Source organism: Mixophyes fleayi, chromosome 3 (assembly GCF_038048845.1).
Source record: "Mixophyes fleayi isolate aMixFle1 chromosome 3, aMixFle1.hap1, whole genome shotgun sequence".
In the NCBI taxonomy this organism is placed as follows: domain Eukaryota; kingdom Metazoa; phylum Chordata; class Amphibia; order Anura; family Limnodynastidae; genus Mixophyes; species Mixophyes fleayi.
The window spans coordinates 241,621,003-241,647,588 of record NC_134404.1 but is presented as its reverse complement, the minus strand read 5'-3'; the positions used below and the strand labels follow the sequence as shown (position 1 = coordinate 241,647,588).

General features: G+C 38.3%; 1 protein-coding gene and 1 long non-coding RNA gene across 3 annotated transcripts; one reads left to right on the top strand and one right to left on the bottom strand.

Moving 5' to 3' along the window:
- Positions 1–1,349: 1,349 nt before the first annotated feature.
- ZBTB18 (zinc finger and BTB domain containing 18) lies at positions 1,350–12,894 on the bottom strand. 2 transcript variants are annotated; one of them, XM_075203352.1, is made up of 2 exons: positions 12,654–12,894; positions 1,350–3,546 (listed from the first exon to the last, which is right to left on the bottom strand). In XM_075203352.1, the coding sequence occupies exon 2, from the start codon at positions 3,530–3,532 to the stop codon at positions 1,967–1,969; it is 1,566 nt and encodes a 521-aa protein (XP_075059453.1). In that variant the 5' UTR covers positions 3,533–3,546; positions 12,654–12,894; the 3' UTR covers positions 1,350–1,966. The 2 variants fall into 2 exon arrangements, with proteins under 2 accessions (XP_075059453.1, XP_075059452.1); XM_075203351.1 differs by lacking the exon at positions 12,654–12,894 and adding an exon at positions 5,085–5,753.
- LOC142144464 (uncharacterized) lies at positions 12,836–21,018 on the top strand. The gene is made up of 3 exons (XR_012689718.1): positions 12,836–13,174; positions 18,142–18,276; positions 20,617–21,018. It is a non-coding gene; the product is annotated as an uncharacterized LOC142144464 (long non-coding RNA).
- Positions 21,019–26,586: the final 5,568 nt, after the last annotated feature.

Here is a 26,586-nt window from a genome sequence, read left to right as displayed (position 1 = left end):
AACCCATTTATATACACAAAAACACCTGTAAACATAACATATTTATACACATAATTGATGTACATTGTACTTCAAAATTGATCAATGATTCATAGTACTGAATGTAACTTACCAATATCATTTTGGTTCTGCCTGGTAACCTCCCAAATGTATACAATAGCATATCTTCAAAACGTGCTTATTAAATTTGTGAAAACAAAATATAAAACATTTTTTCCAGTGTATACAGTTTATTGAAATTTACACAGTTTAAAAATGTACTGAACACACACAAAGTACAAAATTAAAACAGTATAATAAATTACCCTCCCCTTATCTGGAAAACAAAACATACAATGATTGTCAAAGCTAGACACCAGTCTTATTCTTAAACATAATATTCAGAGAGCAAACTTTAAAATTCTAAATAAAAGCAAAAAACATTGTCTATACAGTGTCATTGATTGTCTTTTCTGTATTATTAAAATGACCCTTCCTAAATTATGGTTATAAAAACTTCAAGTACATAAACTAAAAAACTCCCTTTTCATTCTAACAGAAAGTTTGATGAAATAATTAATATGCTGCATATATGTCTGACTTAGTGGAAATGTCAGTTACTTTAACCACTTTGCAATACTTGAGATGTTTATTTTTAAATAAATACATGGAAAGAAAACGCCAAAAGAAAAATAGATCTTTTATAATTAGGTTTTCCCATTATAGCTATAATGTACGTTTACCAAATAATTTATGTAACAATAATGTTTTCACCCTATATGTTGGCTAACACATTTTTTTTAAGTAATCATGAACTATACTGATTGGATACATATGACTGCATATTTTTATCTGTATCGTGTTGACTTATTATTCAAGTAAACGTAGTAAAAATTAAAATATAGTTTATTTTATTTTAAAGAATTTTAAATATTTTTTTTAAAGTGCCATATTCAATATTATGATGTTTCGGATACACAAAGGTATTCTTTATTAAAGAATGCTGCACATATACTGTAAACATGTGTATTTTCCTAGGAGAAAGGGTTTGTTGGATAAAATTGTCATACACAATATGGACAGAATATACCTGAAGAGAGCAAATAAATAAAAAACAAAACAAAAAAACCCCACACACACGGCACAGTGCACTTCCTTACCTTCAGTGGCAATTTTAACAGCATATTTATCTCAAAGAAATTATTTTCAAGTCAATTATACGGCAAATATGCAATGTTAATAATTGTAAAAATATCCATAATAATTAACAGGAGTAAACTAAAAGCAGCATTCAAGTTTGATTTGACACCACCTCATTAATTTAAGTTATACAAAACATATACATTATAAAGCCAAGTTCACCACTTCCCCAACTTCACAATCCTTTTATTAATCCCAAACCATGTCTTCACATACAAACTCACAGTTACTCTCCTACCATTATTTACTGACAATGGCATGGACTGTTGATACTGTGAAAGAAAATTAAACTCCACTCTAAATGGATGCAAATATGTAAAGCATTTGTTTTCTTAATACGAGTATAATGAGGTAACTTCACCACAGAAATCTTGAGTACTATGAAAAAAATCAAATAATGTCAGTGATACTTATCTGCGAAATATAAGTCACCTCCTGAAAAATAAATCTTTTAAACACATTATTTAGTGTATAGATTCAGGACATGAAATTCTGCTAAAGTGCAATACTGATATTCAACTAGGAAAACAGATGGTTTTAAATGTTGAATGAGCATTTTCAATATGTACCATAAATAAGACATTCTACATTTAAGTCCAAAAACAACATGGCTCATTTTATACTTGAATACCATTATTAACATTTCCTTGTAAATTTTAAATGTTGAGTGGAGGAAGGATTATCTAATACCTTGGTAAATATAGTGACATTGCATATGTCTACATATATGTATGCGTGCATACATATAATTATAAAACATGTATGAGCGCATGCACACACATTCTGTTTATTTCCACAGTTCTTGGGAACTATCTTCTAAGGTCCAATCTCTTACTCCAGGCAAGCTCAATGCTTCACTTTTAACAGATAAAGAGTTTACCAGTTCACAGTGAAATTTTCTTATGTGCCTGTATAGGTCTCCAGATTGTGTAAACCTTCTCTCACACCACTTACAGGCATGTGGCTTTTCTCTTGTATGAACAACAGCGTGCCGGCTCAAATTGTGGGAGTACTGGAAACTTTTTCCACATTGAGTGCAAGTGAAAGGCTTTTCCCCAGAATGAGTCCTTTCATGTCGTTTAAGCGTGTACATACAGGAAAATGTTTTACCACAGAGGGAACAGGTTGGAACATGAACATCGTTAGTGGGCTTACTACGTATGCCATCTTGTTCTCTAAAGTGTGTACTTAAATGGATTTGAAGAATGTGTGGGCTCGGAAAAACTTTGTTGCACAGTGGGCACATGAATATTTGCCCTGCAGGATTAAGTATGTTTGATACAAATGGCAGAAGACTGCTGTCCATATTACCTTCTATCTGAACCCTCTCATTCTCTGGGGTTATCATTTCATCATCACTTGCTTTTTCATCATGATCCAACTCTCTTAAGACTGAATCTTCTCTTATAGGGCCCAGATGGATTGACTCATATTGTGTCCTTACACGAGAGCTTACACCTTCTTTCACAGTGCTGTGTGCCATATCGTACTCAGTAGTATCTACATCATTTTCCGCACATGAAACTTCTTTTTCTACTTTCACTTGAACCAGACTGTTTCTTAGTGTGTCTGGTGAAGAGAAGTAAGAGCTGCTCAAGGGTTCAGTTACTGAAGCACTGGATTTCACAGACAGGTCTAGAACACAGTCTGAATCTGCTGTGTCCCTTATGGAAGTGTTAGACCTCACAGACAATGAACCAGCTGAGCTGCAGGGGCTAGGTACTGTTTTGCCAGTGGTTGTGTGTCTGTCAGATTCTACACTATTTTGCATGATGCTTGTTGAATCAGAGGACAACCTTAACCACATGTTCTCAGATTCAATTGTCAAGTCACCCTTAACAGGCAGCATGTTTAACTTTTCAGCTTCACCATCTTCATCATCACTTGGCAGATCACCTACCAAATGACTACTACCATCTGAGAGACTCTCTACTTTATCCGAACAACTAGAATAATCTTCCTCCTTTTTTGTGCTGTCTGCCTCTGTTGTAGCTTTTTCTTTCAGTTTCTTTTTACAGACTTTCACAATGTCGTACATGTGGAGATAACTGGCAGCTGCAAGCACATCTTCAATGGGAAGATCCTTAAACTGGAGTTTCCCTTCATACATGAATTCAAGCAGGAGAGCAAAGGCTGGAGCTGTAACAATGTCACTGTTCAAATTAACAATGTCTCTTTTGTCTAGTTGATCCTTGTAAAAGAGGTGGAAATACATGCTGCATGAAGCCAATACAGCTCTGTGAGCTCGGAAATGGGCATCTCCTACAAGAACAGTGCAATCACATAAAAATCCTTGATGCCTCTGCTCGCTCAAGCACTGTAGCAAATGTCTGCTATGTTCTGGAAAATCCATACTGTCTTCATAACCTAAACAACAAACATGCTGTATTAGAAATTAGTACTAAGATTTTTAACACCAGCACAACATAATAAACCTAAAGCTTCTTTGACGCAAATTTCAGCTGAATTTTACACACAGTGTGCAGTATATTGTATATTCTTGCAGTGTTCCGTGGGAAACAGAACTACAACTAGACAATACAATATTTTTCTTTAAGTATATATAATATTCTATCTTAAAAATTAAAGTGAGAGCAAGTTCAATTTTATATGATGATGCTTTCACCACACAATGGACTAAGTAAAAAAAAATGAAATTGCGAAACAAAAAATAATTAAATAACTTATAAAGCATTTTGGGCATCACACCTTTGGTAAAATATATTGTGATCAAAATGTGTACTTTCAGCCTTAAATAATATGGAATATGGCTAACAGACTAATTAAAAAAATGCAACAAAAGTGTGCAAAAAAGATTTGATAATTGTATATTGTTTTAACATTACATCATTACATGCTAAAAACTTTGACAATACTTAAGTGTGTATCTTACAATATAAGTCTCTTATGTACTATTCACAAAACATGCTAAAGAATATAAAAAGATTAATAAATACAATCACTTTAAGTGCCCCGTAACCCACATCAATCCTAATCCTTAAGAGGGCTAAAAATAAAGATTGGAGGGCAGCTCACAAGGTAGCTGTGATCAAATTAGTAGGCTGAAAGGACAGAGGGACGAAGAAGGAAGCTTATAAACATCTGATCCAGCTGACAGTGGCCATATGGCAGCTGCTGCCCAGATAAAGAGATTAAGAATAGAGGAGTGCGATTACAGCTGTCTGGCCAATTCAAGCAGCTCAAATCTACAAGTTCTAAATTAGTTTGCTTGTACATAAACCAGTCCAGAGCATTAATAATAAAAATTCAATATCTAACATAAAAACAAGCCGAAAAGTTTGAGCCATGTAAAATTAAGTAATGTACTCTTGTAAAATCACAAAAGTATTGTGAAAAGTATACTTTTAATAACTTAAGTATACTGCAAGCTTTCAACTGGCCTGCATTTCTTATGTACTTTTGCATATAAATGTACCCTATTGTCAAGAAACACAGGTCAATACATAAAACATTACATATTAGCTCCACATTTAATAATTTTAAGAAAAATCCCCCAAACATTGTGACTATAAACCTCTACAAATATTCCAAGATAAAATTATCAAAACTAATCAATCCAAAATGCACCGCTTAGAAGACCAGTGTGCAGAATGCTGGGTTATAATAGTCATATACAAAATATACAACACGCACACACATTTCCACAACTTGATTAAAACATTACAAATCACAAAAATATAGCTAATAAATAATGACATTCCACATTTAAAATGGAGAAAGCGAACAAGCTTTTTGGGGGGAATATTTACAACTGTATGAAAATTATGTTTATGTGAGAGCAAAATTAAATTTTTAATGTATTCTATTGAACAGTCAAAACTAAAAAGTAGAAATTATTATTCAATACAGCATCAAGAGACAATACCATTTACCAGAAGTCCTACCTTTTTTATACATAGACCTGATTATGTCCTCCCCTCTTAGAAGTGCTGTATGCGGTCGTTTAGATCGACTCAAGGAAGAAATGTAAAAAAAAACAAAAACAAAAAAAAAAAAAAAAACAGACTGACAAACAGATGCAAAGTGGAGAGGATGTTAGAGAGGAATAAGATACCTTTTCCCCACACAGCTCTGCACACACTAAGTCCCTGGCTGTGTGTTAGAATAAAAGGCTGAGGGATGGCAAGCTGTCAGCTGCTCTGACATCATGTTCAGATGGAAATGCTACCTCCAGCTGTGCTCCTTTTAATGCCATATGCTGCTCCTCTACACTCCTGCCACCAGCTTTTTCTTAGGAGAACTTTTTTCTTCAGTTTATATAAACAAAAACTTCAAAGTTTCCTCTTCTCTAAACTTTCTTCGCATACCAACTTAACATATGGACTATTATAATTATTGAATTTCTAACAACTTCACACAATTTTTGATGGCTTTATGTACTGAAGACATGCACTCCCACAACATGTTGCTAAAAAAAATCCAAACAAAAAAACCCAAAGTTCCCCTTTGTATGTATGGATGTCTCTCTCTCTCTCTCTCTCTCTATATACATTGTCATCATCATCAATTATTTATATAGCGCCACTAATTTTGCAGCACTGTACAGAGAACTCACTCACATCAGTCCCTGCCCCATTTGAGCTCACAGTTTAAATTCCCTAACATATATACACAATGACTAAGGACAACTTAATAGCAGCCAATTAACCTAACAGTATGTTTTTGGAGTGTGGGGGGAAATCCACGCAAACATACAAACTTCACACAGATAAGGCCATGTTTGGGAGTCGAACGCATGACCCCAGTGCTGTGAGGCAGAAGTGGTAACCACTGAGCCACCGTTCTGCCTATTATATTATCAGTTTCTTACATTACTTGAGTGTAAAAATGTAGACTAAATTATAACCAGTTATGGTTTACAGGTCCGTTTCATGTGTGTTCAGTGACACTAACAAAGCTGTATACAGTACTATTATGAACTAGGCAGTACAGTTACATCCTGATCAGAGAGAAATTACTGACAGCTACTGGTCCCTGTACAAGGACCAGGACCTAAGAATGGCTGAGTGATTCCCAGCCATTAGATTGCCTCTGCAGTGTTAACTTATAGAATGCTGTGCATAGAAGTTATGTCCCCATACTACCTTTCATAGACATCTATGTGATATCAACAATGGGGATTCCATAGAGCAGGGATAACCTCTGCATGTGAACACAAGCTGATTTTTTAAAAGTGACTTTAAAAAATAAAAAGTGAAACGGAAAAAAACCCACAATCACTCACCATACACACATAATGTAACACTCAATATAATCTGTAATAAAGTCAACATATTAGCTTGACCTAAAAATATCAGAGTAAGGTTGAGCATATAGTTTGTGGTAGTTACACTAGCAAGGGATGACCACCATACCCCAGTCTTTTTTCCTCTATGCTTCCTTTGTAATATATATATCTATACACATACATACATAATGCGAAAATTGTTCTTTTCACCTGGGCTGAAACCCATGGTGTCTTGAATGAGTTAAGAGAGTGTTGTTGGCAAGTGAGCATACAAAAAGATCAAGTTCTTGCAAGTGGCTGATGAAATAGCACTGCAACCTTGTAGTGCACACATTTTTTTCTGTTTATGAAACTCACATCTATGGATGTCACATAAACACTAAACATTAGCTAAGTGAATTATTACCTGGCTTTTTCATTGTTGTCAAATTAGCAAGAACAGGAATTGCCAAAATCTATACAACAGTGACTATTGGGCTGAGACAATAATATAAAGACTAACTGAAGTTGAGTATTTTTTTCTCTCATAAAATCTTGATCAGTTATTTCAAACTAGCATACTGCTATTTATGTGTAAAATTAATTGAATATATACACACCAAAATTAAGTTAGTATATAGCTATTAAAACAAATGGTTTTTATACATTGACCTTATTATGCTAATTCAAAGGAATAAAATGAAATCACATGGAATGCATAAAAATGGGTGTAAGTCTAACAATCTGATTTCGCAAGAATTGCACATGTATTTGTATATAGCAGTGAGCTACAGTATAGATACAAAAGGAGTTGCCTGTATGATCTTTGTTTAATATAGAGGTGGGTCCTTGCCGGACTCCACTGAACGAAATATTCTTGCTCAATATATGAAAAGCACATGTACCTGCATATGCTCCATTCAAAAGTAGATACTTACACACATAATTGAACTGAAAACAATTACAATAAGCACTCTAGGGGTATATTTAACAAATAACGGTATTGCACTAGCGTGCACTTACCGTGTAATTTAGTCCACGATGTGTCCAACTCAAATTTATTAACGGTGCATCGCAGCAGATATCATTGATATCTGCTGCTTTTCACTGCTGATCGTTTTTGAGAGCAGTCACCATACAACAGCAGGTGAAACTTGTGTTCTTCGTTATGTCCAGAGCAGAGCTGGACAGCGCATGGGCAGGGAGTGATCTTGTCATCCCTCCCTGTCACAGCCTCAAGTTCTCCGGACTGCACATGCGCAGATGCATGAAGAAGAGAAAGTACACCGAAGAGGAGGAGATCGGGAGACAGCGCGACCGAAGAGGCAGTGGTGAGTATGTTTTTTTTTAACACAGAAACAGCAGTTTTTCGGAACTGCTGTCTCTGTGATCCATTTTTCATAAATTTGAGAAATACATCAATCCTTATCCATGCGATAAGGATTGATAAGTATTTCTCACTTTCCCCAATACATGATAAATGTGCCCCCTAGTCTAACATGCCTAAAGTAAAAGAGGGAAAAAAAGAACACCACAAATATAAGTGTACAAAAAAATTAAAACTGGCATTATAGCAAGGGTGGTGAAATAATGAGGGTGTCATACAATGGAATTAAACTATTTCAATACATTTGTTAAGAGAATATACCTAGTGGAATGCGAGACATTGCAAAGAAGGAACACTGTGCATGCATTTGATGAAAAAAAAGAATAGTCTGAAAATCAAAAGAGATGGGAATAATTTAGGGAACAGTTAAACAAGCTCTTAAAATACTGATTTTTAAATGTGGTCCTTAAATGCTAACACACCAATACATATCATTGAATGGAAGCCAGGAACGGCTAAATGGTGGTGTGACATTAGATTAAGGGATATTTATTTTTTTTTGTTAACCATTATAGATACACAATATAAAATGATGATTTTTTTGCAAACAAAAATATGACATACAAGATTAAAACATTATACAAGTGCAAAGGAGGTAAATGTTAATTACTTACAAGGTCCTATATCTATTCATTATATTCAGGCCCACCTATTAGATTATAGAAACTAAAAAGCCTTTAAGAGTGGAAACAGTTGTTTATAAAAAAAATAATGTTAAGCAGTAGTAAATTTTTAAATAAACTGCTGAAGATCCTGGGAAAAAAAAGACACAAAAGGAAACAGTGCCTGTACATCTGACAACTGTGGTCAAAGAAGATACCTACGCTTGGATATCAAGATTTTCATATCAAATAGTTATTTTAATCACAATTGTTGACCGTAAAAATACTATAATAAACTCTTTGCAGATGATATCTAGAAACATAATTAATAATATTTTAAATATAACTGAATACACGCAAGGCCTAAAGAAGCTAATAATCTATGCTCAAACAGAAAGGAAACAGGAATATAATTTGTGTGTAAAATATAAGTCTTCTATGAGAAAATAGTAGGTAAAAAACATTACGCACTGTTTTTTATGAATGCTAATATTGTGTACTCTGTAATACAACCTCTATAATAGTTATTAGAAAGTGGCTTTTCAGTTACATAGATGCAATTATTCCATTGCTTTCATTGTTTGCACATACATACTGATACATACTAGAACTGAGATGTAAATCTCTAATGCTGGTACCGACAAGGCCTGAAGCTGCTCTTCTTTCTCTGCCTGTAAGTACATACAGGTAACCAGTGATTTTATATATGTGCAACTCATGAGTTAGGTAGTAATTAACATTCCAACATACCTACAGAACTGTATAAAAATGCTGTGCAAGGCATGTTGCCAAATATTTTGGTGCCAATAGTTAGAAGGATAGACCTTAAAGATTTGGCAGAGCAGGGATTATTGGAGAAGTTTTGGTGACTCCTACAGTAAAGTGTACCCATCTTGCTGCTACTTGATGAGGAATAGTGGCTACGGTAATGTCATTGAAGTTTAAGGAATGCAATCACCAAAGAGCAACTGCTAACTAAAGTAGATAATCCTCAAATGACATTTCAATGCATTGGTTTAACAAGTATGGTAAAATAGATCAGCAACTCAAATGACTACAAAAATCAGTCTTAAGGGTTAATATGCAGTACCGCTGAAAATTTGGGAGATGGATATTTGTGTTGCAACGTGTAAACCCTTTAGTACACATATAGATATACTTTAGCAATTAAAGGCATGCAAAGGAATCACGCAGTGGTCTACTAAGATGTTGTTAACATAAATAACCTGTACCCGGTTCTCAACAAGCATATGAGTATATGTTGGCACGTTGAAAGTAATCATAGAGACTTGCTACCTAACATGAAGAGTTCTGTTGGCTTTATTACGGTGTCAGTTGCATTTTCTAGGCAATGTTAAATTCCACTCAACCCTTAGAGGCCAGGGTAAATGCCAATACAAAGCGATTCTTAGCCTATTTCACATTAAATTACCACTTTCCTCTTTTGTTAAAACATCTCTATTCTGAAAGGAATGAAAGGTACCACCGGCAGGGTAAAAGGGGTCACTGAATAGTTTGATTAGCTGAAAATCAACTTAAATCATATGCTATAACCTTCCCAGTCATCAGATATCAACCCAAATTAAGACTTATGGGAATTTCTGAAGTGGTGGATAAAACAGTGGTTTTCACCACCATCAACAAAATATCAATTGTTATGTAATTTATTATGGAAGAAATATGTTGTAAACAGACACTTGTAGAAACTAGGGTAAAGCACAGTGAATATATTTCAATGGCTCATGGTACCCCAACAACCAATTAATACTTCAGCAGTGCTCAGACTCAGTCCTCAAGAGCTACCAACAGTTCATGTTTCATGATTTTTTTAATCATGCACAGATGAGTTAATACATTTTTCTGGGTCAGTAATTATCCCACTTATTTATACAGACAGAAATCCTGAAAACAAGACCTGTTGGTAGCTTTTGAAGACTGGGTGTAAGCACTTCTTCCTTAGTTCAATTTATGGTAAAGCGCATTCAAAAGCGCATTCATTTCCAGAGTGCAAAGGCAAATGAAAACCCTTTTTTATTCTTCCTGTATATTGTTCAGTAACAACCACCACTCCATTTTATATTGCAGCATACAATTGCATTTAGGCACAAATAACTTAACTGTGTAATTAAAAGGAATTACAGACTTGGCTAAAAAAGGATTTCTAAACTCTTCTCTGCAACCAGTTGCATTTTGATGATTTACTTAATTGTGCACATGTGAACTTTTTTGATGAGCTCCAATATCTATCCTGCTTTCAGAGTAAGTAATCCATGACCTGATTGTGATGTAATTCTTGAGAATTTTAAGGGAAACAATGATATAGATGAGCAATGGCTTTTTAGAGATAGCAATTTTGTATTTAACTGTGCTTGTCTCATGAAAACTAAAGTGAGAGGACCCAGTGTTGCTTTCATACTACTAGCATGCTTTTTGGAAACTGTCTCCTTCATATAATTTATATACTGGCATTATAGAGGAGATTATTAGCAAAGGAGACACTAAGGGGCATATTTAACAAGAACTGCACAATATGAAAAACAGTTTGAACTATTTCTCATATTTATGAAAAAACATACACAGGAACAGCAGTTCTGATAAACTGCTGTTCCTGTGAAAAAAAAAAAACTTACTTATCACTCCATCTTCGCAATGCGATCCTGGGTGGCTTCTTCGTTCTTCCTGTCAAATCCTGTGCGCATGCGTCGATTGATAACTCGGGCATGCGCACAGGCATCCAAACAGCACTGACCCGAAGGACCTGGGTCATGTGACAGGGCTGCACATGCGCTGTAAAGCTCTGCTCTTCGGAGAAGAGCTTAACAGTGCTGAAAACAATCAGAAACGATAATGTAGGCGTACATTACCACATGTGTAAAAAAAAATTTTTAAATAGACATCTATGGGGACTGCTATGTATTTCCAAAAAAAAAATGCAAAGCAGCAGATATCTATGATATTTGCTGCGATGCACCAATAATAAATGTGCAGGGTAGTTAGATTTGCGGCCGTTTTCAGGAGATTTACAGCAAAAAAAAGATTGATAAATGAGCCCCTAAATAACCTAAAAGGCATTCTTGTTAAAAAAAAAACCCCAAAACAAATAAAATTAAAAAATGCCTGTCATGACAGCTACTTGAGAGTTGTTTTTGAATAGAAAACATAATATTCACATTGACAGATATATAGGTTTGCAACTAAAATAGTTTCAGGACCATGGTAAGCATGGAAAAGCAAGTTCTATTAGTCTCAGTCTTAAAGTGTGTCCATGGTTTTGGAGTTATTTGGTAAACAATGCTATTGTTTATTCTGTCTCACACTTGTACACATAAATAAATGTATACCTAGTTCAAAACTGTGACACATCATTATATTGTTGGGGTGGCTCACTGGAACTATGCAAATTGTTTAAAATAAATAACATGTATAATATAGACACATACTGAAATAGCAAGTGGTGCAATGTAATCTGTGTAATATTATAGTGTAATATAGTAGCAAGCTGTAAATCTGCATATAACTAGTGGAAATCATTGCTAGCTTCTGAGGATTCAAGGCCCTACCTATGGCAGATTATACATTAACTTAATCTCATATGACATATATACAGCTATTTCATGGTAAAATGCAAATAAGGTAAACACTGAGGACAGAAAATAAATATATATATATATATATATATATATATATATATATATATATATATATAAACCTCAACCAAATGCAAGGAACATTCCGCGAATAAATAGAAGAGCTGTTTCAGAACAAGCGGCTCTGGTAAAACTGTTGATCTAGTTTCTTCCGAAGAATACATATAAAATATAGACCGCTTGCCACCTCGGAGAGCCAAACTTGGAAAATATCGGCTAAAGTACCTTATTTAAGAAGGTCAATAACAAATACCAAGTGTCTGACTGGCTATAATGAAGATCACTGACTTAAGAGGCTATCACTGTATTACCACTGTACATACAACCCCTTGATCTATGGATAAGCTCAGCTAACACACTACAAAAAAAAAAAAAAGACACGGAAACCCCCAAATTGGCAAACAGTGGTGTATAACTGTTTGATGAACTCATTGCAGGGGTGCTGAGGGTCACCTGCAGAGCTGCAATGGAACTCCTCTCGGAGACCTGCTCCGTATACTCATGCCCATCCTTCTCAAACCCTTCGGCGGAGTGAATCAGCGCTGAAATACCTTGTCCTTGACACTGTCCGATACACACACAACAACGCATCCACTACCCGCGCCTCTTACTCTTATTTAGAATCCTGGTCACTGCTTGACGAGTGACCGCTGAATCCGATGTTACACTCCGCTAAGCGCGGACTCCCTGCTCCGTGTCAAAGTCGGCACTCTGTTATCAAGGTCTCCCCGAGCATAGACCCGGGGCGGCACTCGGAGCACACATCAGCCTGGCGCGTATATGGTGGGCCAGGTGCCAGGAAAGGTGGCCACCACGGCTAACTGGGAAGGATGGCAGAGTCAGGCGATGTACTACGCGTGCGCGAGAGTTCATGGGGTAGGGGCGGGGTGTTCTCTGCCACCCCTGGTTCGTATGCTATGTATGTGTTCGTACCTGGGTTTTTACTGTACTTTTCTTTCCACGTAAAAAATAAACAGTCGCTTTTCATTATACAGTAGCTAAATGCAGTCTTCTTGTACGTCTCAGTGGAAATGGTAAAGAAAGAGGCTCACTCTGGTTTCCTGTTCGCAGAAATTATAACATTATATTTACATAATTCTCTGCTCTTTCCCAACTTCGTTTACTAGTGCAGGTAAGTGATGTATCAATTCGTTGATGTGAAAGGGTAACTTCAATAGGAAGTTTGGGGGGCAGAGCATTGTTTAAGGTTTTTATCATTGGAGGTACGTGCGCCTATGGGGCAGAAGGGAACTAGTGATGGGTAATCTAGTTCATTTTGAAGATTAGTTCATTCTGATCTAGTTCACACAAAAGATTAGTTCAAAAGATTAGTTCATTTCACTCATTTGACTCAGTAATTCATTTCACTCAGTAGTTCATTTCACTCATTTCACTCAGTAGTTCATTTAGATCATTTAGTTCAGTTAGATCACTGGCTCTGGAACACTGCTGAGAGAAGTGATTGGAGACATAGATCTAGTCTATTACACATACTGTAGGCATATATACAGGGCCTGATCAACCACTAGGCTGACCAGGCTGCAGCCTGGGGCGCTGGGTCCCGGGGGGCGTGCACTGTGGGTATTTTTTTTTTTTTTCAATTTTTATTTTTTTTTATTTTTTTTTCTTCATTCATATTTTTTTTCGGGGTGGGGGAGGGGGGGGGGTCGCCGCGGGGGGGTGGAGGGCTCGACGATCAAAAGCATTGGTGGTCAGTGGTTAGCAACACACAGCCAATCGCCAGGCTGCCTGTTGCTGTGCAGCAGACAGGAAGCAGGACGTCTTCACTTCCTATCTGCTGATCTGAGGAGAGGAGCGACGCTGGCACAACTACAGGTAAGTGAAGGGGGGAACTGCCCTGCATATCTATAGGGAGGGGGGGGAACTGCCCTGCATATCTATAGGGAGGGGGGGAACTGCCCTGCATATCTATAGGGAGGGGGGGGGAACTGCCCTGCATATCTATAGGGAGGGGGGGGAACTGCCCTGCATATCTATAGGGAGGGGGGGGACTGCCCTGCATATCTATAGGGAGGGGGGGAACTGCCCTTCATATCTATAGGGAGGGGGGGAACTGCCCTGCATATCTATAGGGAGGGGGGGGGAACTGCCCTGCATATCTATAGGGAGGGGGGGAACTGCCCTGCATATCTATAGGGAGGGGGGGGGAACTGCCCTGCATATCTATAGGGAGGGGGGGAACTGCCCGGCATATCTATAGGGAGGGGGGGAACTGCCCTTCATATCTATAGGGAGGGGGGGGGAACTGCCCTGCATATCTATAGGGAGGGGGGGGGGGAACTGCCCTGCATATCTATAGGGAGGGGGGGAACGGCCCTGCATATCTATAGGGAGGGGGGGGGGAACTGCCCTGCATATCTATAGGAAGGGGGGAACTGCCCTGCATATCTATAGGGAGGGGGGGAACTGCCCTGCATATCTATAGGGAGGGGGAGAACTGCCCTGCATATCTATAGGGAGGGGGAACTGCCCTGCATATCTATAGGAGGGGGGGGAAACTACCCTGCATATCTATAGGGAGGGGGGGAACTACCCTGCATATCTATAGGGAGGGGGGGACTACACTGCACATCTATAGAGAGGGGGGGGTAACTACCCTGCATATCTATAGGGAGGGGGGGGAGACTACCCTGCATATCTATAGGGAGGGAGAGGGGGGACTGTCATGCATATGTATAGGGAGGGAGAGGGGGACTGTCATACAAATCTATAGGGTGGGAGGGGGGGCTGCCATGAAAATCTATAGGGAGGTAGAGAGGTTGATATGTATGAAGGAGGGCAGAGGAGGGGGGCTGATATATGTGACTGGGGGAGTTTTGATGTGACGGGGGGGGATAGCTAGCTAGCAGAGTGGAGGTAAGGAAAATAGCATCAAGGGGGATGGATGCAGGGTGGGAGGTAAAGAAAATGGCTGCAGCAGGGGTTAAGGAAAATGGCTGTGGGGGGGGGGGGGTTGTGGTTAAGGAAAATGGCTGCAGGGGGTATTTAAAAAATAGAGCAGCTTTGGGGGGCAGAATCTCATGATTGTGTGGTGGTCACATGGGTGGTCTCAGCAATCACTAGAATACTAAATATTAGTGAGATGGGGCTGGTAGAGGTTTGTATTTGATTGACAACAAATATTCAGATATTGCTTATATATGCCTGTCCAATGGGGTACTTTTAGCTGGCCATAATGGAGTGTTTTGTTTTAACTAAAGGGCCTAATCATTCAGGGTTTGCATTATAATACATTTTTGCATTTTCAAAAAAGGACGCCAACTTTCCAGAAGCCAGCGAGAGGATAACAAAGTTGCAAGAGAGAAGAGCAAGGACAGGTAAGAGACAATGGCACAATCTGTCTAAATTTGAATGCTGGAGAATACACCTGAACATTCATATTCAGGAGTGTTCCTATACACCTATATATTCGGAGGGGGGGCGCTGCGGCCGTATTAGCCTAGGGCGGCCAGAACCCTTAATCAGGCCCTGCATATATACTACATCTCATTATGGGGCACATTTATCAATATTCACATAAAGTGAAAAGTAGTTTTCAATCCTTATCGCAATGATAAGGATTGAACTACTTCTCATATTTATGTGCAGCCCTGCACAGAAACAGCAGTTCCGAAAAACTGCTGTTTCAGTGATAAAAAAAATCATACTTACCCCCCTCTTCGGAAGCGCTGTCTTCGGGTCTTCTCTTCACTCTTCAATTGCGCATGTCCAGTTCCAAGAACTGAACATGCGCACACAGATCCCCTCTCTGTCTCTGCAACGATAGTTGCAGAGAGAGAGCGCTGAGTGACAGGGAGGGATCATGTGATCCCTCCACACATGCGCTGTCCAGCTCTGCTCTCTGGAGCAGAGCTGACAGCATTAGATTTCCTCAATTCGGATGATGTACGCCAGCTTCATGACAAGTTCCCGAAAAAAATGTTTTTTCGGGACTTGTTAGATTGCGGCCAGGAGCAGTCACCATTCTGTTGAATGGTGACTGCTCCCAAAAACGAAGAGGAATGCAAAGCAGCAGATATCCATGATATCTGCTGCGATGCCCCCTTAATAAATTTGCGGAGGACACTGTGGGACCTTAATGACCCGTTAAAAGCACTATCATGCTTTATTAAATATACCCCTAGATGAGTTATAGTCCTGTTAAAAGGATCAGATAAGTTTAATATGTCAGATCATTTTTAATATTTTAAAAAGGGCAAACACTTATACAAAAACTAGTAGTGACATGTTGAGCTCTGCAAAGTTAATTACATTTTCATTATCATTTTTTATTTCCATAATATGCAAATGAAAAAGACCCAAATTCAGAGTATTATAAAGTGTCACTTTTTTGCTTTTAAAATTGAGATCAGTGCAATCAGGATATAGGGGAGATGTATCAAACCTTAGGGGGGAATTTTTACAGCTGTAAAAAGACCCCAAATAGGCATCACGTCACTGGGGTCATCATGAAGCCCCCTCCCCCCTACGCCAATACCCCGCTCCAGGAACTTCCAGACGTAACCAACATAATGTTGGCAATTATGACTAATCAGCTTCTGTCATTTATCTAGCAGAGTCTATAAAATGACAGAAACTGATTAGTTGCTATGGGCAACGCTTTCACTTTATCTCTCTTGAAGGTTTAATACATCTCCCCTGTATATATGGTGCAGTAAACAGAACTACAGTATATAACATGCAGCACTCAGCAGTGCAGTGTGTCTTGAGCTGACAGGGAAGAGAATGTATCCTGTGACTCATGAGCTAAATGATCTGAATGATTGAAAAGATTTGAAAGAGTGGAAAGATTTGAAGAGTGAAATGATTTGAAGACTCGTATGAGTCACTGAGTGAAATGAACTAGATAAACTAATGAACTCCTAAGAGAATGACTCATGACTCATATAGTCAGTGATCAGCTCCAGAGTCTCACACAATGTCTGAGCACAGTAGTGCCACCTTTGGTAGTTTAGAGGTACTGACTCATGAGTATTAAATGAGAGAGCTGAATAAAAACAAAAGAGCCAGTGTGAATGAGACAGTGAGTGAGGCTGCTGGAGCTGCTCTGCTTTATCTCTAACTCCTCCCACTTGTTTTAGTTCCTGGTGAACTAATTATTGTCAGAGCTGTGAACTAAATGATTTAGTTCACTTTGAAGATTAGTTCATTTGAACTAATCATTCCTGAACTACCCATCACTAAAGGGAACACTGGACAGAATAAACTTCTTCGGAAAGATGTGCTGTTCAAAAATGGTCATTAACCCCTTCATACCCATAGGTGGTTTGCATCTCAATCGCCTTTAACTTTTTATTTATTGTTGGAAAGCATTGGATTTGTTATACATACATTTATTTACCTAATTTATTAACATAATTAATGCATTTTAAATTTGGTAACATACTAGACTGTAATCTCTCAAAAGCAGGGCTATCCATACCCTCTGTCTCATGTCTGCTCGTCCTTTGTCTACCTCATCTGTACTTATTATGTTTGTTTGCCTAATCTGTACTTTTATGACTTGTAGTCAGGGCCGGATTAACCCAAGGTCTAACTGGGCTATAGCCCAGGGGCCTCGGGCATCCAGGGGGCCCTTCAAAGTTTTCAGCAGCATTATTGATCGGTCTGGGGGCGGGGGCGCCCCCAGCCCGATCAATGCTGCTGAGCACAGTCAGTTCAGTCCTCCGTCCCCGGCGCTCAGTAATCTGTTTACTGACGAGATCTCGCGAGTGAACTCTCGTGAGATCTCCTCAGTAAGGAGCTTACAGCGCGCCGGGGACGGAGGACTGAACTGACAGGTAAGCGCTTGGGGCGGCGGGTGGCTCACATTGGGGGCCTCACGGGGGAATGGAGGCGCCCTTAGCCCAGGGGCCTCCATTCCCTTAATCCGGCCCTGCTTGTAGTACATCTCATTTACCTTGTAATATACCTGTTATGGTTTTTTGTTTTTCTGTATTTTGTATGACATGTAATGTTGACTGTCAGGTGTTGAGGAGTCTGTGGTGCCTTATAAACAAACAATGATAGTGTAATATAATATATCTTCATATTATGGCCAATCCATGAGACCTGTATTTACATTTTCTGCCAATCTAGGCCACTTTTCCTGTGTTTTCTCATACTCTCACCACTCCATTGGTGTAGCTTTCAATGGTCAAAGACTTCACAGCATCCTGTGTTTAGGATAGAGGTGAAGCGTATAGAGGGACAACGACAATTATTAATATAAGGGTATGTACCAATTGTGATATAAAAAGTGGTGCTTGTCCTAGGCCTAGACAGACTTTTGTGAGACTTTTATAAAAACTCAGTACAGATTTTTAAATTTAAGGCATTTTTGCAATTTTTTGTTAATCTAATCTGTTGTAGCACAGTATTTTTATGTGACAGTTTTAGTAAATGTAATCCATTGTCAAATTCACACAAGACATATAGGGGGGATATTTAATTGGCCGCGTTACTATAAAAAGTAACACGACCTGCGCACTATGGGGGGTATTCAATTGTTCGGCTTGACAGCCAAAAAACTCGCGCTCTAAAACTATTAGCGTTAATACGGTAAAATTGCGCTTAAAAACCGTTCATACAGTAATTTACTCGCTGAATTTCAGCTCGCGGTAATAGTTTTAGAGCGTGAGTATTTCGGCCGTCAAGCCGAACAATTGAATACCCCCCTTTTACCGTTATTATGATAGTTTCAACGCCGGCTTTTTGCTCATAGCTCCCTGAACTGGATTAAATTTACTGTAATAATGGTAATAAGTTTAGCACGGTGATACTCTGGGGCGAATTGAATTCCCCCCATAAAAGCTAATTGCTCACTGGTTGCTGCGGTACCGTGCAAAATTTTGACCGCAATGCAATTTTAGTAATTTAGCCTTAATGTGTTGATGGGATGTGATACAGGACAAAAGCTGAAACTGTATTTACTCAGATTCCCTAAAATCTAAAAAACTATTTAATTTAACTAGCATGTGGCAACATTTAAAATAAAATATTTGGTCATATAACTAGAAAGCACTTCTGGTCACTGAGGAGTTAATGAATGACGCTAACAAACAAAAATAAAACCTAAGCCTGTGAAAGAATAAGAAAGAAAATAGGGTGGGAAGAAGAAAGAAAACTTACAATAAACAAGATATGGAAGAAATAAAGGTGTTTTAAACCAAACAGTTAAGAAGTGTTTATGTTTTTTTAATAAAAATATTTAAGAGGTTTTTTTTTTAAATTTGGTTTTACTAAGTTAAATAGTAGCAAAGTGTTATGGTCTCTTTAGTAATTACTTGGGTCCTAATGGGAGGCATATGTGTTAGCTATAAGGTCCCAATAAATATCGTAGCACTATAGACATGGCTAGGAGGAGCTCTAGCAAATGTCAGAGCTAGCATCTGGTTAATTTAATCGGGAGATAATGAAAGTGAAATTATTACAAGCGCTTAAGATTTTTCAACAATAAAAATGAAAATAATTGTCATTGGTGTCAAATAAATAAAGTGAAAACAATACTTAAATTTGTGGTCCAGGTTTCTTAGGGTCATATTTATTAATGAACACATTTTGAACACGATTCATTTCAATACTTATCGCAACGATAAAGATTGAAATATCGTGAGTATTAAAATTTTTCACTTGGAACAGCAGTAATGAAAAAGTGCTGTTCCTGCGAAGACCTTTCCCCTATGTCCTCTAGGGTGACTATCGCAAAGAGGTCACCTTTGCAATAGTGACCGGAGGGGAGAGCAGTAAGATGTGGTGAGGGATCTGACCTCTACCGCAGTTCTCCACATAGATATTGAAGCCTATGCGTCTGTCCCTCAAAAAACGTCTGTTTTCGGTGGACAGACGCATTTTAAAGTAAATTTGATTTTGCTGTAACAACAGATTAATAAATAGGCCCCTTTGTCTCTTCTTCTTTCACTATACCACGTCCAGCAACATATATATATACACTTTTGGTGAGTGTACTACCTTTGGGGACACACCCCCGAAGTCCTTAGATTGGTACAAAGTAGAATATTTCACTATTATAAACTTTTTACACAGTGGCATACTCTGTAGCGGTATTGTAAATATATTTTATTTCCTATACATATATATATATATATATACACATACATACATATATATATATATATATCTTGCTGGAAGTGGTATAATGAAAGAACAACACATAAAGACGATTGGCCCACAAATTTAAGTATGGTCTTCAATTTATTTCTTTGAGGTCACCAATCACAGTTATTTTAAATCTTAAGCGCTTCTAATAACTTACTTTTTATTATCACTTAGTTTAAAGATTAAGATTTGTGTATGGTGTTTTGAAGTATTTTGAAGCAGGATTTGATATTTTGGAGCGCTAGTAAAGATTCCATTCTTATAATTCCATTTATAATTTAATGAGGAGACATTGTGAGCCTCCCTAATATCACCATAGGTAGCATAGACTGACTATTTGAAGGAATCTTTATTAAAACTGTAGAGTTGAGGGCACATTGCACTTATTTTTAATAATTAAAACATTAACAAAAATGCTGTGTTAACAAAGTGGCATTGTTTGTCGTTTTTTTTTAGGAAAAGGTACATCTCTGCCCTGTAAGGTCCATGAATATATCAGATAACTTACCAAGTGCCCCACATGGATGCTACCCAGCCTGTAATGAAGGTGTCACCTTTGTCTTAAATATTAATATCTAATAACAAATATATATATATATATATATATATATATATATATATATATATATATATAGGTCTTAGAGCTTCACTGTATTATTGTGTACATAAGTTTGTGAAACCATTAATCCACACAATGTTTCTGCTACGAATATTCTTATATTGATGTGAAATTCCAAATACTTTGTTTCTCAGTCATGTGTCTGAAGAAAAAGAAAACAGAAAACATAGTGTAGTAAGTTGATAAAACAATTATTTCTTGCTAAATAAAGTTACCCTTACTAGAAATAAGTGCCTCAATATGTGTCTGTGTCTTGCTCTTTCTTTTATTTAGATAACATGCATCAGATAATTGTGTAAGAATAACGTGCTCAATCAAACAAGAACAAAATAACACGTTTAGAATGCCATACCAGGTGGAAACCTCTACAAAGTGAAATTACACTTACTGGATGTCTGTATTAAACAAGGCTTTAACATTCATCTAGTTTTGTAATCTTCTTTCCTCAGAGACAAGTAGAAATAAAAAAACAAAATAGTGAAGTTCAGTATGTACCAAATCCAGCGAGCTTCCTAACAGTAGAACTTACCTGGGGCTAGATTTACTAAGCTGCGGGTTTGAAAAAGTGGGGATGTTGCCTATAGCAACCAATCAGATTCTAGCTTTCATTTATTTTGTATTTTCTACAAAATGATAGCTAGAATCTGATTGGTTGCTATAGGCAATATCCCCACTCTTTCAAACCCGCAGCTTAGTAAATCTAGCCCCTGGACTCATAGGATAACCAGATTATATAAGGAATTATTTTAACGCACCTTGCTTAGTTTCTTCCTACCATATTTCAAAGATGAAAGATTGGAAAACACAGGAGAAAAAGATTCTGGTGCATTTGAGTAATTTAGCAGAGAAGTTCATTTGATAGGAAGATACTAAACAAGTTGTTTTAAATAATTTCTCTCACATCCACTGATTATTACTTATGAATTAACGTAACTTCTAACACTAGTGGGCACTTAGCATTGATGGACAGGGGTTGAAAATAGCAAACACAGTGCATTGGATAGCCGATTTTTGCATGCCAGAAAAGATAACACATTGCCCTTCTGCATATAATTAGTAATTGAGGTGAGCTATTGGAACAGGCAAAAACAAGTGTACCAGTAGCAATTTTCTGACAGTAGAAAGAAAAGTGCAGTACATTATAATTGTGCCAGAATAGTACTTTGCACTAAGCTAAACCAATTATATTTTTTTGAATTTATTATACCAAACAGGATTTTATGTTGGTCCTTTTGGCACAAAAATTGTTTTACACTATTATGGCCACATTTTTATTTTATGGCCTTTTGCGGGATAATGAACGAAATTCCGAGTTAATCAGCTAGATTTGCATTCATGAAATGTTATATCAGGAATGAATTTGCTTGTGCTATTCTGTACATGTAATGGAATGCAAAGCAACTTCAACTATAAGATAACTTTGTGAACTATGGTATAACTGTGAATTCAAAGAGCTTGTGTTGTGAGCTATGGCCTGATACTGGAATAACTTTTGTCTCCTAAAAAGACATCAGGGCTCCAGCTCTGAGGGGGGCTGCCATCCACACACAAAGGGGGCATGTAGTCTGAGAGCACCTGGCTTTCCCTATTAATATTACTATTATTATCGTAGATTTGTAAGGCGCCACAGTGTTCCACAGCGACGTACAGTAGGGAAAACAGGGACATACAAAAAACAATGACATGCAAGGCTGACAAAATAAATACAGACTTGAATACAAAGGGTATGGAGGATCATGCTCATTAGAGAGCTTACATTTTAAGTGGAAGAGTGCACAGCTGAAACAGGAGAGTGTGTGTAGAGTGGAAATTGGGACAGCTGTAAAGGTGTATTAGTGTCAATAGTGTCTTCAGGGATAAAGGGATAAGGTAAGCTTTGAAAAAATAAAAAGATGAGTTTTAAGAGAACATCCAGAGATTTGATGGCTGTGGGAAAGCCTGATTGGGCGTAGTAGGGAATTCCATAAGTGGAGAGCAGCACGGGAGAAGTCTCTTGTAAGCAGGAGTGAGAGGTGAGGTGGTTACCAGAGACGAGAGAAGGTGCAGGTCAGAGGTAGATCTAAGAGGGTGGGCGGGAGAGTATTTTGATATGAGATTTGAGATGTATGAAGGTGGTGTTGTTGAGGGCTTTATAGGTTAGGATAAGTCATTTCAATTGGATTCTGGAGGACAGAGGCAACGAGTGTAGTGATTTGCTAAGTGGTGAAACAGATGTGGAGTGGTGAGAGGAAGATCAGTCTTGCAGCAGCATTTAGGATTGATTGAAGTATGGCTATATGGTTATTGAATGTTGAATGCTAGATAGCAGGAGGTTATAGTAGTCAAGACGGCAGATAATGAGAGAATGGATAAGAGTTTTGGTAGCATGTTGAGTTAGAAAAGGGCATATTCTGGTAATGTTTTTGAGGTGGAATCAACAAAATTGGGAGAAAGCCTGGATGTTAGGAATAAGGCAGAGGGCGGAGTCAAGTGTGATACCAAGGCAGCAGGCTTGGGAGACCGAGGAAATTGTGGTGTTATTGAGAGTGAGGGAGATTTGAGGGGAGGGGGTGATTCTGACAGGAGGGAAGATAATAATCTCTGTTTTGGATATGTTGAGCTTTAGGTAGCGTTGGGATATCCGTGTAGAGATAGCTGAAAAATAGTTGGTTACACAAGATAGTGTAGAAGGGGAGAGGTCAAGCAAAGAGATATAGATTTAGGTTTTATCAGTGTAGAGGTGGTACTGGAGGCCATATGTGAAAATAAGTGCCCCAGGAAGTGAGGTTTACAATGAAAAAAGTAAAGGGCCAAGAAGAGAGCCTTGTGGGACCCCAACAGATAGTGCGAGTGGAGGGGAGGATGTGTCAGAAGTAGAAAAGCTAAGGTAGGAAGTGAACTAGGAAAGAACTCTGTCATGAAGGCCAATGGAGTGAAGGATGTTTTGGAGAAGAGTGTGATCAACAGTGTCAAAAGCAGCAGAGAGGTCCAGAAGTATGAGTATGGAGAAATGAGACTTTGCAGGAAGTAGATCATCAGTCACTTTTGTGAGAGCAGTTTCAGTGGAATGTTGGGGATAGAAGCCTGATTGCATAGAGTCTAGAAAGGAGTGAGAGGAGAGAAAGTGAGACAGGCATTTGTACACTGATCGCTCAAGTAGTTTGAAGGTAAAGGGGAGGAGAGAAATAGGGTGGTAGTTGGAGAGAGAGAGGCTGGATCGAGAGATGATTTCTTTAGAATTGGAGAGATCAGCATATGTTTGAAGGAGGATGGAAATGTGCCAGTGGAAATAGACAGGTTTAACAGGTGAGCTAGAGATTGGCATGCAGTGGAGGTGAGGGAGTGGAGAAGTTGAGAGGGAATAGGGTTGAGGGACAGGTTGTAGGATGAGATAATGAGATGAGTATAGAGACTTCGGGTCTGAGTCATTAAGGCAAAAAAGGAGTAAATGTTCTCTGGGACAAACCATGTTACAATTTAAGGGGTGCAAATTAGTTTATTATTTTGCACATAAGTTAAATACTGGCTGTTTTTTCATCAAGCACACAAATACTAGCTTTATTATTACACTGAAATTTAAAGTTGATCTATGACATGTCCTACCCCAAGTATAAATCTGTCCCAACATTTTAAATTTACCTCCCCCTCCAATGCAACATGGTTTTGCCCAGGTGCAAATGTTACTCCTTTTTTATGCTTTGCTCTCCTTAATGACTCAGGCCCTTCGTCTTCAGTTACTGGAGAAAATGAATTAAGGGTGGATTGGAGAGTGTAGGTGAAGGTGGATAGAATTTGGCAATAACTTGTCGAATTGTATTGATTTTGTCTTTGAAGTAGGTGGCAAAATCATGGGCTGTGAGGAAGGAAGGGGAGGAGACGCAGGTGGTCAGAGAAGTGAATTGAAGGTGGCAAAGAGGCAATGTGTTTTAGAAGACTGGGTATTAGAGATTTGAAGAATGTTTTGCAATTGAAAGGGCAGTGCTGTAAGATGAAAGAATGAATATAGTAATGAAATATATATATAATGCAATTTATAGTGAAGGAAATCGGGATAGGAACGAGATTTCCTCCAGTGGCGCTCTGCAGTACGGGAGCACTTTTACAGGTAGCGGGTCTGTTTGTTGTGCAATGGCTTGGGTTTGTGATAATTTTATAGGACTCCGGAGAATCCGTCAGGAATCGAACTCTTGGCGCCAGTGCTTTGAGTCAGAAGTCACAGTACTCACCCTTTTATTCTCTATTTAATACAATTAAATGTCTATACTTTACCTAAAGTCTAAATACGTTCAAGGTTCCAAGTTGCCATGCAAAACACCTTTATGTGCAATGGTTTTTGTTTTTTAAGTTTTGGACCATGCTTATTTTGCATGTAAAATACATCATTGTAATTTAGACTGGGTAACATTTATTAAATGGGTTATATAATCAGTCATCATTAACAAGAGAAAAGCTGTATTTCACAGAGATGAGCCTTGGAAACACTCACTTGAAGGGGCAGTTACTGTTTACAGCTGGTGAGGATACGTACATATCTCACACAAGACACTGCAAAAATTTTAATTCATGCACTGATAATTTCCCACATCAACTATTGCAATTCCCTCCTTACCGGTCTTCTCCAAATCAGAGTCTTACCCCTCCGATTAATTTTGCACGTAGCGGCTAGATGGATTTTCCTTGCAAATTGATCTTTCTCTGCTGAACCACTCTGTCAGTCTCCACATTGGTTGTCTGTTTTTCAACGAACCCAATATAAAATTCTTCTACTAACATACATGGCCATAAGCAAAATTACACCAACATACATCTCACTTGTCTCAAAATATCTCCCAACTAGACACCTCCGTTCTGCACAAGATATGTGTCTCTCGTCCACTCTTATCACATCCTCCCATTCCCTGTTACAGGGCTTCTTTCAGGCTGCACCAACTTTGTTTGATTTCCTCCCTCGCACAATAAAACTTTCCTCTAGTCTTCAAACCTTCAAGCATTCTCTGAAAACCCACATTTTTAGGCAAACGTATGATATTCCTCACCCACCATCTTAATCGCCCTAGGATACTCTGTTACCATCCTCTAAACAGTTAACACAAGACAACAACCCTCTGAGCAACATTGCTGTGTGACTGGATCATACATCCCACTAAGTACATTTTACCTTTGCATTCTAGCTGCACTAATATGCAAAATGCAGCACTTAGCCTCATATATAAAACTTCCATTGTCCCTAAGATTGTAACTGTATGTATTAGTGTGACAGGATGGACCGCCTATGCCACCCTGTCTGTTGTTGCTGGGAACCGGCTGGACTTACTTTGCCACCGTTCCCTTTCATTATCCCAAATGCGCCCTCTTGCTGCAGTAGGAGGGGCTTATAATGCTGTCACCACTGAACTCCTTTATGGCGCTCAGAACACACGTTCCTTCTGATTAATTGTCAATGCAGGTGTACTCCTGTGCTGGTACACTTGGGCTGGTAACTCCGGACCTCTTATTATGGATTCGGATTGCTGTGGATGGATCCTCCCTGGCCTATCACACTGACCAGAGCTGCAGGTAGCAGGCAGAGCGGTGGTACTGGAAAAGCTTGGGTCCAAACCTCAGAATCAGCCGGAGAACGGATTAGATTTAGGGTCTAATCGGCAGGTCACAGGATTACAGAGATATTGAAGAAGTTGTGAAGCAGGTCTTTTAAGCAGAGTGATGTTTATTGCTCAAGTGTCCTGACAAGGACAGTCCCACTGATTTAAGGTATCAGTGGTAAGGTCAGGCGGAACATCAGAATGATACATTACATGCTCACACAGCTCATCTTTTATACAGTTCCG